The 15,654-nt window shown below is 52.0% G+C and overlaps 1 protein-coding gene across 4 annotated transcripts in view; it reads left to right on the top strand.

Annotated features, from left to right (window-relative positions):
- Positions 1 to 15,654, top strand: part of CABLES1 (Cdk5 and Abl enzyme substrate 1) — a 152,131-nt gene that overhangs the window by 90,959 nt on the left and 45,518 nt on the right. For 2 of the 4 annotated variants that reach the window (XM_068237255.1, XM_068237254.1), the window contains exon 2: positions 3,569 to 3,640. The exons of the other annotated variants lie outside the window; for them this stretch is intronic. In XM_068237255.1, the coding sequence (XP_068093356.1) occupies positions 3,569 to 3,640 (72 nt within the window). The remainder of the gene's footprint in view (positions 1 to 3,568; positions 3,641 to 15,654) is intronic. 4 annotated transcript variants of the gene reach the window in all.

Consider the following 15,654-nt stretch of genomic DNA (forward strand, 5'->3'; position numbering starts at 1 on the left):
CCTGCCTAAAGCTAAATTGCAGACACAGCATTTAAACTTGCCATCTCGTATCTTGGTAAAGCGGGTGTGCATTTATTACCTTTTAGTATACAATGATGTTTCGGCAGCTTAGATTTCAGTTTCATAACTTGAGCGAACAGCTGAGCTGAAGGAGTTACCAACATGACCTGTGGGTGGAGCTTCTGCTTGGTTTAGCATCCCCATAATTGTGCCAATTGTGACCTACAGTTTTGAAGTCCCTACTACAGGAAATGGCTAGTGAAGGGGGATACTGACCTAAGTACTTTTAAAAGTGAATACACGCGCGAGCGGGCGCTCGCGCGCTTTATCTAATGGCTGTTTAGCGATAACAGCAAGTTTTGTAATTGATTGCCTGAAAATACCAAGGTATACACTTGTTGTAGGGCTTTAAAACACACTTGAAGCAACGGAAAAAGAGTTTAGATACTTGGATACTCTAAATGCTGCAGAGGCTTCTCCAATCATCCACGACCCCTCCTCTGTTGGCTTGGACCCTCTTCTTCTTTGCGGTCACTCTCCCCTCCTTGTACAAGCATGGCAGCACTGCGCAGGCGCCTGTGGGGTTTGTGCCTGCGCAGTACCACAGAGGAAAAATCCATGCATGAATGGCTCCCTTCTACTGAAAAGGCGCAGGCCGTACTTTGTGCCTGCACAGTGTGGCTGCACCTGTACATGGATGCTCATATCCTTTCTACTCTTAATAGACTACAACAGTTGAGAGATTGACACCCATTTTGTTTTCAGAAAAGCTGAGGCATTTGGACCTTTATATGGCATTATGTTTCATGGTTTGGGGTGGGTTAATTAAAAAAAAAAAAAAGTTTAAATAAACTAGGGCTTGGGTGAGAAGTATAACAAGTCTATCATGCAAGTGTGCTCTCACTATGAGAATGCAGTAGATAGGTACACTTTGCATTTCATGTACATATAGACCTTATAGTGAAGCCTTTGCAGCTGGTTATAGATTGTCTCCTTAGTTGGCCAACACTCTCGTAGTATCCAGATACAAATTTGTTTCCAAACAGGAAGCATGCACTTGTCTGGTAGTTAGGTTGAATTCCTAGCTAAATCCAGTCATAAAACCACTACTTATGTTGTGGGAGGGGGTGTACATCAGAGTACTGGTAGTGCCATTTGTGTACCTGCCATCAATGCCATGTTGGATTTGATGAAGAATGACAACAGGTCCCTTTGTGTTCCTGAAAAGGAGGAAATGGATATGGACAGGTCTGTTTCTGGTTTATCTGGACATGACATAAACCCTGCCAAGGTTGTGGTGCTGTTTTTTGTAGACCCTTCAGTCAGTAGTATGTGTTATACAGCTGACCGTGCACAGGAGTGTATTGGATGAGCGGTACTGTTGTAAAGAGCCATTGTCTGCCCTCTTCTGTACCATGACTAAATAGTGGCAATATTGCATCAGCCATTATTAGTAAATATACTCTTTTTCCCTACACGTGTTAAAACCCTAGTTTCTTGTTCCAGCATTTTTTTAAATCTTATTTAAGGTGAACTAGAGCTTTCACATGAAAAGCCTGCCACATCACTCGAGTCCAAACAAACAGTAGCGGCCTTGCGTGTAAAGCCCATCATTGTCAGTCAGTTAATTGTTGCCAGTGTACACAGGCACTCTGAAAGCATTTGTTGACAGGACAGTATGACGGAGGGCAAAAGAAAGACTGGTGCTGAAAGCGCTGGCAATTTATCAGCTTTTGCTGGACCACAGACATCTTGTGCTCAGGCTCACAAGTGCAGCACAAGCAAGTTTGTCTTCACCTCTTCATTCTGTGAATGAAAATGTAATCAGCAGAAAACACCTACTTGAAAACAGAGCTCCACATTCTACATGATTGTCCTGCTGCTGAAATGAAATGATTGCACTTAGTTACTCCAGGACGAATGATTTTTCCATTGGACTGTTGTACTGCTGAGAATGCCTGTGCTTGTAAGATAGCTGATTGTAGGTTCTGCAGTTAAACTGAAATGAAAGTGTTCCTGGACACAAGAATGGCAGCAGTTTTCATAAGTGGTAATTTAATTGGTGGTTCCACTCTAATCTTTGTAGTAGCTCTAACAAACTTGACGGGAGTAAGGGCTCCTTTCCACTAGATGTGCTACAATGCAATATTTGTATTGCATGCATTTGAAAACCCCAGAGGACATCAGATATTTACATAGAAAGCTATTTCCAATGTTCCTGCTATTTGTGCATGCTGCCCATTATATTAGATGGGGTTTGTGCTACAATGGAGAGAAACACAGCGAGTGTAGGACTCGTTCTTAATAGGTGGTTCATAGTGGGAAGAAGCCCCGAGGAAGCTGCTTACTCTTTCCAACTTCTTTCTGACCTTCATCCAGTACTTGGTAATAAAACTAAGTAGTAGTTCATTGGAAAAAAGAACCATAGCTTACCACACAGTTCAACCATTTGTATGAACACCACTCGTTGGTATGTATCCAATATCAATATGAAGAACGTGAAGTCTGGCACTGCAATTACTTTCCATAAAATGAGCTTTGTGCTCGGCTCATAACCGTACAAAAATCGTCATATAAAGTCCTTATAGAAGGTGCACATACCCATTCGGAGAGTGGGTCAGGTTGTGGGGCATAGTGGTGGCTACTGCTATGCCCCACAACCTTACCTGATTGCAGTGCTAGACTTCACGTACTTCATATTGATTATTGGATGCTGACCTATCTTTTTCTAGTCACGCTATAATCTGTCCAGTGTTATACTCAAGGAATCTGATTGCCAAGATTTTATTTGTTGGTTTATTGCACGTTGCCATAGTTCCTGGTACTGTTTCACCTCTGTTGCTATGTGTTGGTATTGGTTGGTTGGTTAGTTCGTTTTTTTCATAGCAGTTTTTTTCATAGCAGTGCATTGTGAAAAAGCTACCAGTAAAATGCATGTAGTGGGAATTGTGCCATTGGGAAACATGGATATTACTTTGAAAATCAGTTTTCTTTCCGTTTTAAGGTTGTTAGCATGCCTTTGTATAGCCAATATCCAATACGTACAAATGAAATCGCTGCCGGGAGAATTGGGTGCAGGATACAGCCGATATACGGCTTACCCTGCAGCGTTAATTACTATTCCCCCTCCAGGTCCACATGGATGGTAGGGAATGATGTAATTCGGTTGCCAGACAAATTACAGTGTTTTAAAAGTAATTTCAGCTCCGTCTTTTGACGGTGTTGAAGTTGCTCATTGTGCTCCACTATAGCCATAATTTCTATTACGGTCTATGCTGGCGCCGGCTGCGCCCAAATCTCCTGTTCTGTAATACATGCATTCGACATCCACTGCCCAGCATTACCATTTCCCTGCTGTCTTCTGACCCTTCGCTGTATATATGAAGCATTCATTGGCTATCTTTTCCACGTATCCCTTTGTAGCCTTCATACTGCTTACAAGTGCCCTAAGGTGTTTTTAATGCAGAGGTGATGTCCATTTAGATGGAGGCACAAAGGCTTGTATATACTTTTTTATTTTTGTTCTACGTGTGAGCTGCATTTCAGAATGTTGTTTTTGCATTTGCAGGAGACGTCTGATATCTCAGCGGTCTTCACTAGAGACACTTGAAGACATTGAAGAAAATGCTCCCTTGCGGAGGTAATCCGGTTATCATGGTATTTTTAAAGCAAACTTCCCCAAAACTGACAGTTCAGTTTCGTGTGGTAACTTAGAAGTTGAATCACCTGATGGCTTCTTAGATCTGTTGGCTGCTCCAGCGGTTAGGAATTGCCAATAAAATGACCAGTTCTGTCAATCTGCAGCCGGCCTTTACAAAGCCATATGACTTCACCGGTTATGCTTGTTCAAAGTCTCTCTATTTAAAGTTAATCCGCCAGATATTGGTAAATATTAATAAGCACACTTGCTCAAGACCTGTATTAAAAATAACCTCTGATGAAGCCTGCTAACAAATTTTATTTGCATCATAAACCACGCCGTATTGGTTTTGCTCCTATGATTTGAAATAGCATCTTCTGTCAAGTACGGTAATCTGCCCCATGTGCACACCTATGCTACCTAATGCTGCAAGCATAGTTTACATGTTAGAAAGGACATCACTCTCTCACAATTCTACAGGGAAATGTCAAATAGTAAATGGATGAGAACACTGATGTGCCTGAGATGACCTGTGCTCTGTGTCAGGCCTTATTCAGACTGGAGGCTGAACTGCACGCTGGTTGGGTTCTGTCTGCTGCCCATGAGTGACATTCAGGTGCAATTAAAAGGCAGCCAAATGGCAGCATTTGTAAAACTATGTGTGTCAGCAGTTGACACGCGATGGTGTTATTATGCGGAAGAAAACTGCAACATGTTGCTTCTGAGCATGGCTGTGGACGTGATCAGATGTGACTCTGGCTAGTGTAAGACAGCAGCGGACAGACAGGGAATTCACCACCTTCAGCTGCCTGTGTGAAGGATCTCTTATTGTGAAAAACTGCACCATTAATAAGTAGAAAAAAAACCTTTGTTGAAATATAGCTCATTTGTGATAACAGTAATGTGTTTTAGTAGTACTTCTTAGTTCTCCCTTGTATAGGATGTAAGCACCAATCGTAAATGAGCATCGACTGAGCAACCAGTTACCAGAATTGACATACTAGAATAAAGGCTGCAATCTTTTCTTTCCTTGCAGCCCATAATATGTATTCAGTATGGGCAGTTAGTAACCATAATATGCGTATCTATAGTAAACCTATATTGCTGGGACCCCTTGTATTGCCCCTTCACATACTAACATCATGGACCAAGCAGACCTAACAGGAAACTGAGGATATGTGACAGCTGGGCTGAGGAGAGAGCCAGGGCCTGAGAGGGATGCTCACAACTGGTGCATAAAAATAGTGATGTAATTGTTTATACCAACAAGAGCATTGTTGCAAGAGAATTTCATACAAATCAGTTTTTAAAGTCCGTTTAAGGTCTGTACCCACGGTAGATAAGTCAGTGCACACAAACCAGTCACATACAAACATACATGTTCCTGGGCTTTACCGCATGCTCTGCTCTTCGTGAATTGACATTTGTTGAGGTGTTTGCTGCACAAGTTGGTCATTTACCTCACTGCTCTGTAATTTCAGCTTTTCATGCAGTAACAGCTGTTGTGAATTGACATTTGTTGAGGTGTTTGCTGCACAAGTCGGTCATTTACCTCACTGCTCAGTAATTTCAGCTTTTCATGCAGTAACAGCTGTTATGAATTGACATTTGTTGAGGTGTTTGCTGCACAAGTCGGTCATTTACCTCACTGCTCTGTAATTTCAGCTTTTCATGCAGTAACAGCTGTTATGAATTGGCATTTTACTAAATGCTCCGTAAACTCAGCTGTTTTCAGCATTATCAAATGCAGTAATGCTTGATGAATTGACGCCATTGTATCAAAGTGGCACATTGTATCAAAGAAGCATATCTTCAGTGTTGTTCCATCAAAAGGTATAATAAAATATTTACAAAAATGTGAGCAGTGTTTTACGTTTGTGAGATACTGGATGTCCTATGAGTCTGTGTCATGTGATAGATCTTTTTTTTTTTTTTTTTTATATACATCATTGTTATTACTGCCTTGGAAATTGATAGTCTTTCTTTAGAAAACATTAAAGACAGAAAAATTACCATCTCTGCTGGGTTTAAGTGAAACCCCAAGATTAGATTCTAGTCAATTTTTTTTTTGTGCATTTCAGATCTCTTTGCTGAATCACTGGTGATATGCTTTGTCTCTAAAGCAGGCCATACACTCATTGATTTCTCCCGTTGATGTGCAAGAAATCTGTGCAGCATTTGGCCTGCTCGATTTGGTCGATCGGTCTGGGCGGGAAGTTTCGACTGATTGGCGGCCAATTGGGAGCACATTGCTACCGGTGTTTTATTCGGCGACCGACGAGAAGGTACTCTCAACTGTCCACCACATGGCCCAGTCACTGCTTCTTCCTGGCATCTTCCTTACTTCCTGTCTCTGTGCCCCTGTGTGACATAATGCAGGGGATAGACACTAGGGACCTCTAGTGGTCACAATGCCCTTAGTGTTTCCTGCATTACACTACACAAGGGCCCGGGGACGTGGAAGTGAAGAGGAGCAGCCAGCTGGGAGAAGCAGAGACCAGGCCACGCGGTGGACAGGTAAGAACCGCAGGGGGGACTTGGACCGGCAGGCACACAGATTTTCTAAGATTTCATGTAGAAATTGAAAATATATGTGGAGGCAATCGAACAAATAGATCCCCTCTGTGATCAGATGATCAGAGAGGTATCGTATCTGCTGGACATATTTGATTAATACTTTGAGTGTTAGATGTTGCAGCCTACATCTTTTAGTGTCTCAACTGCTGCCTGGTCCTTACTACACAACCAAGACATTGTCCAGTACTCAGTACAAACATACATATATCCAGGCACATCGCCTCTAGTTAGGACATTAAATAAATTATTAGGGAAAGGGAGGTGCTGAAGGGGGTGTGGCTAGAAACAGCAAAAATCAATTAACCCTTCGCACTCTCACATGCAAATGTTCAAACAAATGCATTCACAGATTTACTCATCCAGGCACAACTGTTATCCCTACAGCTAAATTAAAAGCCAGGGTTTTAGTTCACAGAAGAATGCATTCTTATGCTTAGTCACCTATACTGCAGTATAGGTGACTAAGCATAGGTGACTAAGCATAAGAATGCATTCTTCTGTGAACTAAAACCCTGGCTTTTAATTTAGCTGTAGGGATAACAGTTGTGCCTGGATGAGTAAATCTGTGAATGCATTTGTTTGAACATTTGCATGTGAGAGTGCGAAGGGTTAATTGATTTTTGCAGTACTCAGTACAGGCGCTGCTCAAATTCAAATATAATAGCTATAAGGTCCCCAGGGCTGTATTTAGGGTTGGGGCTCCCCTAGGCACCCCAAACCTATGGCGCCCCCCCAGGAGAATGTTGGCGCGCTTCGCGCGCCGCGGCGAAAAATGGGCGTGGCCACAGAATGCAGTGGGCGTGCCCATAACACAGTGGGTGTGGCCAATTAAAATATCCTAGTAAGAGTGCAGCCCAAAGTCAGTGGGACCATGGTTTCTCCCTGGGTATAAGTAAAGTGACCTTAAAAAAGCAAGTAGGAAATGTTCCCCCCTCCCCAAACCCCCCCCACACCCACACACACACACACACACACACACACACATTAGCCAGTGTTCTCTCGCACAAAATAGTGGTAGGTATTAGTGTGAGCTCCCCTGAGAAAAGTCAGTAACATGACTATGTTCTCTGCAAAGTGCTGCAGAAGATGCCAGTGCTATATAAATACATAATAATATGGTAGGACATTAGACTATGGGAGAATTAGATTGTAAGCTCCTCAGAGGATTGTTAGTGACATGACTACGTACTCCGTGAAGTACTGCTAAAGATGTAAGTGCAATATAGTACAGTGGTATGGCAGCATGATGGCGTAGTGGTTAGCACTCTCGCCTTGCAGCGCTGGGTTCCTGGTTCGAATCCTAGCCAGGTCAACATCTGCAAGGAGTTTGTATGTTCTCCCTTTGTCTGTGTGGGTTTCCTTAAGACACTCTGGTTTCCTCCCACATCCCAACAACATACGATACAGATAAGTATAATGTTAATTGGCTTCCCCTAAAAATTGGCCCTAGACTACGATACATACATAGACATATGACTATGGTAGGGATTAGATTGTGAGCCCCTCTGTGGGACAGTTATATGACAAACCAATACATACTCTGTACAGCGCTGCGTAATATGTTGGCGCTATATAAATAATTAGTATAAGTACAGTAGCCAGGTCTATAGGTGTCCAAATGTAGACATACTATAGGTGTCCCCAGTATAGATATCCAGGTCTATAGGTATCCCCAGTTTAGGTAGTAGTCAGGGGCGTAACTAGAAATCACTGGGCCCCCTTGCGAGAATTTGGATGCCCCCCCATAGGTGCCAAATAATCATAATGGGGCAGCGTTTCACCATAAAATAATCGTAATGTGTGCAGCATTTCAGCAGAGAATAATCACGAGTGCAACATTTCAGCAAAGAATAATCGCAATGTGGGCAACATTTCACCAGAAAATAATCGCAATGTGGGCAACATTTCACCAGAAAATAATCGCAATGTGGGCAACATTTCACCAGAAAATAATCGCAATGAGTGCAACATTTCAGCAAAGAATAATCGCAATGTGGGCAACATTTCACCAGAAAATAATCGCAATGTGGGCAACATTTCACCAGAAAATAATCGCAATGAGTGCAACATTTCAGCAGAGAATAATTGCAATGTGGGCAACATTTCACCAGAAAATAATCGCAATGTGGGCAACATTGCACCAGAAAATAATCGCAATGAGTGCAACATTTCAGCAGAGAATAATTGCAATGTGGGCAACATTTCACCAGAAAATAATCGCAATGTGGGCAACATTGCACCAGAAAATAATCGCAATGTGGGCAACATTGCACCAGAAAATAATCGCAATGAGTGCAACATTTCAGCAGAGAATAATTGCAATGTGGGCAACATTTCACCAGAAAATAATCACAATGTGGGCAGCATTTCAGCAGTAAATCACACAGTGGGCAGCATAACACCAGTGGGCTGGCTGAGTACCTGGCTGGGTGAGCGGGTAGTGGGCTGGCTGGGTAGCTGGGTGAGCAAGCAGTGGGCTGGCTGAGTAATTAATTGCAGTATTTGTATAGCGCCTTTCTCCTGTTGGACTCAAAGCACTTGCGAGGCAGCCACTAGAGCGCACTCAGTAGGCAGTAGCAGTGTTAAGGAGACTTGCCCAAGAAACTTCTTACTGAATAGGTGCTGGCTTACTGAACAGGCAGAGCCGAGATTTGAACCAAGGTCTCCTGTGTCCGAGGCAGAGCCCTTAACCATTACACTTTCCAGCCACTGCCTGGCTAAGCGAGCGGGCAGTGGGCTGGGTACCTGGCTGGGCAGCGGGCTGGCTGGGTACTTGGCTGGGCATGCGGGCTGGCTGGGTACCTGGCTGGCCATGCGGGCTGGCTGGGTACCTGGCTGGCCATGCGGGCTGGCTGGGTACCTGGCTGGCCATGCGGGCTGGCTGGGTACCTGGCTGGCCATGCGGGCTGGCTGGGTACCTGGCTGGCCATGCGGGCTGGCTGGGTACCTGGCTGGCCATGCGGGCTGGCTGGGTACCTGGCTGGCCATGCGGGCTGGCTGGGTACCTGGCTGGCCATGCGGGCTGGCTGGGTACCTGGCTGGCCATGCGGGCTGGCTGGGTACCTGGCTGGCCATGCGGGCTGGCTGGGTACCTGGCTGGCCATGCGGGCTGGCTGGGTACCTGGCTGGCCATGCGGGCTGGCTGGGTACCTGGCTGGGCAGCGGGCTGGCTGGGTACCTGGCTGGGCATGCTGGCTGGCTGGGTACCTGGCTGGGCATGCGGGCTGGCTGGGTACCTGGCTGGGCATGCGGGCTGGCTGGGTACCTGGCTGGGCATGCGGGCTGGCTGGGTACCTGGCTGGGCATGCGGGCTGGCTGGGTACCTGGCTGGGCAGCGGGCTGGCTGGGTACCTGGCTGGGCAGCGGGCTGGCTGGGTACCTGGCTGGGCAGCGGGCTGGCTGGGTACCTGGCTGGGCAGCGGGCTGGCTGGGTACCTGGCTGGGCATGCGGGCTGGCTGGGTACCTGGCTGGGCATGCTGGCTGGGTACCTGGCTGGGCATGCGGGCTGGCTGGGTACCTGGCTGGGCATGCGGGCTGGCTGGGTACCTGGCTGGGCATGCGGGCTGGCTGGGTACCTGGCTGGCCATGCGGGCTGGCTGGGTACCTGGCTGGCCATGCGGGCTGGCTGGGTACCTGGCTGGCCATGCGGGCTGGCTGGGTACCTGGCTGGCCATGCGGGCTGGCTGGGTACCTGGCTGGCCATGCGGGCTGGCTGGGTACCTGGCTGGCCATGCGGGCTGGCTGGGTACCTGGCTGGCCATGCGGGCTGGCTGGGTACCTGGCTGGCCATGCGGGCTGGCTGGGCAGCGTGCTGGCTGGGTACCTGGCTGGGCAGCGGGCTGGCTGGGTACCTGGCTGGGCATGCTGGCTGGGTACCTGGCTGGGCATGCGGGCTGGCTGGGTACCTGGCTGGGCATGCGGGCTGGCTGGGTACCTGGCTGGGCATGCGGGCTGGCTGGGTACCTGGCTGGGCATGCGGGCTGGCTGGGTACCTGGCTGGCCATGCGGGCTGGCTGGGTACCTGGCTGGCCATGCGGGCTGGCTGGGTACCTGGCTGGCCATGCGGGCTGGCTGGGTACCTGGCTGGCCATGCGGGCTGGCTGGGTACCTGGCTGGCCATGCGGGCTGGCTGGGTACCTGGCTGGCCATGCGGGCTGGCTGGGTACCTGGCTGGCCATGCGGGCTGGCTGGGCAGCGTGCTGGCTGGGTACCTGGCTGGGCAGCGGGCTGGCTGGGTACCTGGCTGGGCATGCTGGCTGGCTGGGTACCTGGCTGGGCATGCTGGCTGGCTGGGTACCTGGCTGGGCATGCTGGCTGGCTGGGTACCTGGCTGGGCATGCTGGCTGGCTGGGTACCTGGCTGGGCATGCTGGCTGGCTGGGTACCTGGCTGGGCATGCTGGCTGGGTACCTGGCTGGGCATGCTGGCTGGCTGGGTACCTGGCTGGGAAGCGGGCTGGCTGGGTACCTGGCTGGGCATGCGGGCTGGCTGGGTACCTGGCTGGGCATGCGGGCTGGCTGGGTACCTGGCTGGGCAGCAGGCTGGCTGGGAAGCGGGCTGGCTGGGTACCTGGCTGGGCATGCGGGCTGGCTGGGTACCTGGCTGGGCAGCGGGCTGGCTGGGTACCTGGCTGGGCAGCGGGCTGGCTGGGTACCTGGCTGGGCAGCGGGCTGGCTGGGTACCTGGCTGGGCAGCGGGCTGGCTGGGTACCTGGCTGGGCAGCGGGCTGGCTGGGTACCTGGCTGGGCATGCGGGCTGGCTGGGTACCTGGCTGGGCAGCGGGCTGGCTGGGTACCTGGCTGGGCAGCGGGCTGGCTGGGTACCTGGCTGGGCAGCAGGCTGGCTGGGTACCTGGCTGGGCAGCGGGCTGGCTGGGTACCTGGCTGGGCAGCGGGCTGGCTGGGTACCTGGCTGGGCAGCGGGCTGGCTGGGTACCTGGCTGGGCAGCGGGCTGGCTGGGTACCTGGCTGGGCATGCGGGCTGGCTGGGTACCTGGCTGGGCAGCGGGCTGGCTGGGTACCTGGCTGGGCAGCAGGCTGGCTGGGTACCTGGCTGGGCATGCGGGCTGGCTGGGTACCTGGCTGGGCATGCGGGCTGGCTGGGTACCTGGCTGGGCATGCGGGCTGGCTGGGTACCTGGCTGGGCAGCGGGCTGGCTGGGTACCTGGCTGGGCAGCAGGCTGGCTGGGTACCTGGCTGGGCATGCGGGCTGGCTGGGTACCTGGCTGGCCATGCGGGCTGGCTGGGTACCTGGCTGGGCAGCGGGCTGGCTGGGTACCTGGCTGGGCATGCTGGCTGGCTGGGTACCTGGCTGGGCATGCGGGCTGGCTGGGTACCTGGCTGGGCATGCGGGCTGGCTGGGTACCTGGCTGGGCATGCGGGCTGGCTGGGTACCTGGCTGGGCAGCGGGCTGGCTGGGTACCTGGCTGGGCAGCGGGCTGGCTGGGTACCTGGCTGGGCAGCGGGCTGGCTGGGTACCTGGCTGGGCAGCGGGCTGGCTGGGTACCTGGCTGGGCATGCGGGCTGGCTGGGTACCTGGCTGGGCATGCTGGCTGGGTACCTGGCTGGGCATGCGGGCTGGCTGGGTACCTGGCTGGGCATGCGGGCTGGCTGGGTACCTGGCTGGGCATGCGGGCTGGCTGGGTACCTGGCTGGGCATGCGGGCTGGCTGGGTACCTGGCTGGCCATGCGGGCTGGCTGGGTACCTGGCTGGCCATGCGGGCTGGCTGGGTACCTGGCTGGCCATGCGGGCTGGCTGGGTACCTGGCTGGCCATGCGGGCTGGCTGGGTACCTGGCTGGCCATGCGGGCTGGCTGGGTACCTGGCTGGCCATGCGGGCTGGCTGGGTACCTGGCTGGCCATGCGGGCTGGCTGGGCAGCGTGCTGGCTGGGTACCTGGCTGGGCAGCGGGCTGGCTGGGTACCTGGCTGGGCATGCTGGCTGGCTGGGTACCTGGCTGGGCATGCGGGCTGGCTGGGTACCTGGCTGGGCATGCGGGCTGGCTGGGTACCTGGCTGGGCATGCGGGCTGGCTGGGTACCTGGCTGGGCATGCGGGCTGGCTGGGTACCTGGCTGGGCATGCGGGCTGGCTGGGTACCTGGCTGGCCATGCGGGCTGGCTGGGTACCTGGCTGGCCATGCGGGCTGGCTGGGTACCTGGCTGGCCATGCGGGCTGGCTGGGTACCTGGCTGGCCATGCGGGCTGGCTGGGTACCTGGCTGGCCATGCGGGCTGGCTGGGTACCTGGCTGGCCATGCGGGCTGGCTGGGTACCTGGCTGGCCATGCGGGCTGGCTGGGTACCTGGCTGGCCATGCGGGCTGGCTGGGCAGCGTGCTGGCTGGGTACCTGGCTGGGCAGCGGGCTGGCTGGGTACCTGGCTGGGCATGCTGGCTGGCTGGGTACCTGGCTGGGCATGCTGGCTGGCTGGGTACCTGGCTGGGCATGCTGGCTGGCTGGGTACCTGGCTGGGCATGCTGGCTGGCTGGGTACCTGGCTGGGCATGCTGGCTGGCTGGGTACCTGGCTGGGCATGCTGGCTGGGTACCTGGCTGGGCATGCTGGCTGGCTGGGTACCTGGCTGGGCATGCTGGCTGGCTGGGTACCTGGCTGGGAAGCGGGCTGGCTGGGTACCTGGCTGGGCATGCGGGCTGGCTGGGTACCTGGCTGGGCATGCGGGCTGGCTGGGTACCTGGCTGGGCAGCAGGCTGGCTGGGAAGCGGGCTGGCTGGGTACCTGGCTGGGCATGCGGGCTGGCTGGGTACCTGGCTGGGCAGCGGGCTGGCTGGGTACCTGGCTGGGCAGCGGGCTGGCTGGGTACCTGGCTGGGCAGCGGGCTGGCTGGGTACCTGGCTGGGCAGCGGGCTGGCTGGGTACCTGGCTGGGCAGCGGGCTGGCTGGGTACCTGGCTGGGCATGCGGGCTGGCTGGGTACCTGGCTGGGCAGCGGGCTGGCTGGGTACCTGGCTGGGCAGCGGGCTGGCTGGGTACCTGGCTGGGCAGCAGGCTGGCCGGGTACCTGGCTGGGCAGCGGGCTGGCTGGGTACCTGGCTGGGCAGCGGGCTGGCTGGGTACCTGGCTGGGCAGCGGGCTGGCTGGGTACCTGGCTGGGCAGCGGGCTGGCTGGGTACCTGGCTGGGCATGCGGGCTGGCTGGGTACCTGGCTGGGCAGCGGGCTGGCTGGGTACCTGGCTGGGCAGCGGGCTGGCTGGGTACCTGGCTGGGCATGCGGGCTGGCTGGGTACCTGGCTGGGCAGCGGGCTGGCTGGGTACCTGGCTGGGCAGCGGGCTGGCTGGGTACCTGGCTGGGCAGCGGGCTGGCTGGGTACCTGGCTGGGCATGCGGGCTGGCTGGGTACCTGGCTGGGCATGCGGGCTGGCTGGGTACCTACCTGGCTGGGCGAGCTGGCTCCTGGCTGGGTAGCTGGGCTGCAGTTGCCAGCGGCTCCTTCGCGTGTCTCCCGGGCTCCTGCCCTCCAGCAGAGTGGCAGCTGTTGGCCAGGCCCAGGACGAGATCCTTAACTCTGCATGCCCCCTCCTGGTCTAGTGACGTCACTAGACCAGGCGGCGGCATGCAGAGTTAAGGATTATGTCCTGGCCGGCCGCAGCCACTCTGCTGGAGGGCGGGGGTGAGCGAGCTCCCCTTATCTGTAAGTGCCCTCTCCGCCGCTCGCCCCCCCCCCCCCCCCCCCCCCCCCCCCCCCCCGCTCAGCAAAAAAAAAAAAAATTAAAAAATTTTTTTATGAATAGAAAAAAAAAAAAAATAAAAAATAAAATAAATGAACTATAGGTGGCCGCCCCCCCCGAGGACCCGCCCATGGCACCGGCCCACGGGTGCCTCTTAGTAGATACGGCCCTGAAGGTCCCACAAATTCCACAACATGAAGTCCCTTTTTTTTCCTCTGCAAGTGTCTCAATGTCTGTTTGCATTTAACAGTATACCGGTTATGTACAGAGACTAATTCCTCCCCAGTATGACCTATCACTTAGTGTGAGGATGGCCATGCGGGATTCCCAGATTAGTTTATACATGACATATCCAGGAATAGAAATTTTGTAGGTGCTGAAAGCAAAAGCCAGCTATCAGTATCTATCATGGCCATCATCTCATGGTGCCAACTCTATTGCTTGGTTTTATAGTGTCAGAGTGGCTTATCATAAACATCAAAACTAATGAAAATCTGTTACTAGCAATGTGTGATTTTTGATTGATATTTGATCAGCCAGCTAGAGGGCTGCAGCAGCACACAAGCAATGTTGTTGCTTTATACTGCACTGTACTACAGAGGCAGCAGTGGTTCTGTTGAAAGCTTGTGTAATTACATAATCATGTAAATGATGATATCTGAAATATATGGATTGTTCTCCTGTGCTACCACATATTGACTATTGTAATCCTAGCTCAGCACTGTATGTGGCAATCTGCAAAATATGGAGTTCTGTTTCATATGAAGAATAAACCTTATTAACATAATGAGATAATGCATTTAATGTTGAGTGGTACATAATGTACTATGTAACTGGTAAAGCCAGGCGTAAGGTTAATAGCACTGCGAGTAAAAAAGGGCAAAAAAATGATGGCTATATAATATCGGTAATTTTACAGATATTCTGTTATCCACTATTGTACAACATCAGCAATTTTTCTATGTCCAATTGTGACCCTATTCTAACACACAACTCTCCCTGTTGACTAACACTAACCAAATCCACCCCCCCCCCCCCCCAGTGCTGAACACTAAAACTCTTCTGGTACGCAGTTAACCTTAACCCCTCCCCTTATGCCTAACTCTAGGTGGGTAAATAACCTTCACCCCCCCCCTTCCCCGTGGCTAACTGAAGGTGTGCTCCTTACCTTAAACCCCCCCAACATGCCTAACCCTGAAAACACTCCCTGGGCACCGATCCACAAATAGCATGCCCCGAGGCCACCCGTGCTGCAAATGCCAACAATAAATAGTGGGTGCTGCCTATGGCAGCGCCCAAATGTAACCGCGCCTCTCATGCCCATATTTACGTGACCCAAAGCCAGAGGATCTACTACTGTTGTAGAACTGGAATAATACTTTGGCTGCAATAGAAAAGAGCTTGATCCAGTCTTTTGAAGCCTTAGATTTGTTAAGAACCAGTAATTCTAATCACTGTTGATATGAAACTATTCAGTACTGTTGCTGTTCTGTTTAATAAATGAACACATTTGTATCTACTGCCGTTCATCTGTAAAAGCTTGTAAGAGTCTCTCATTAAAAATAGGTGTGATTTCCAGCATTTTTTATTTCATTTTTGAATTTTTGACTTCACCTAATATTGCCGCTTGACACATGGGCTTGGGGTGCTGAACAGCCCACAGAGGGCATTCTTGTGCCAGACACCAGCACTTTACAGCTAGAGGTCTCTCAGTCAGTGCTGGGGGTCATTGTATTAACGTTATCACATTCCCACGTC

This window comes from Hyperolius riggenbachi, chromosome 5 (genome assembly GCF_040937935.1).
Source record: "Hyperolius riggenbachi isolate aHypRig1 chromosome 5, aHypRig1.pri, whole genome shotgun sequence".
Taxonomy (NCBI): Eukaryota; Metazoa; Chordata; class Amphibia; order Anura; family Hyperoliidae; genus Hyperolius; species Hyperolius riggenbachi.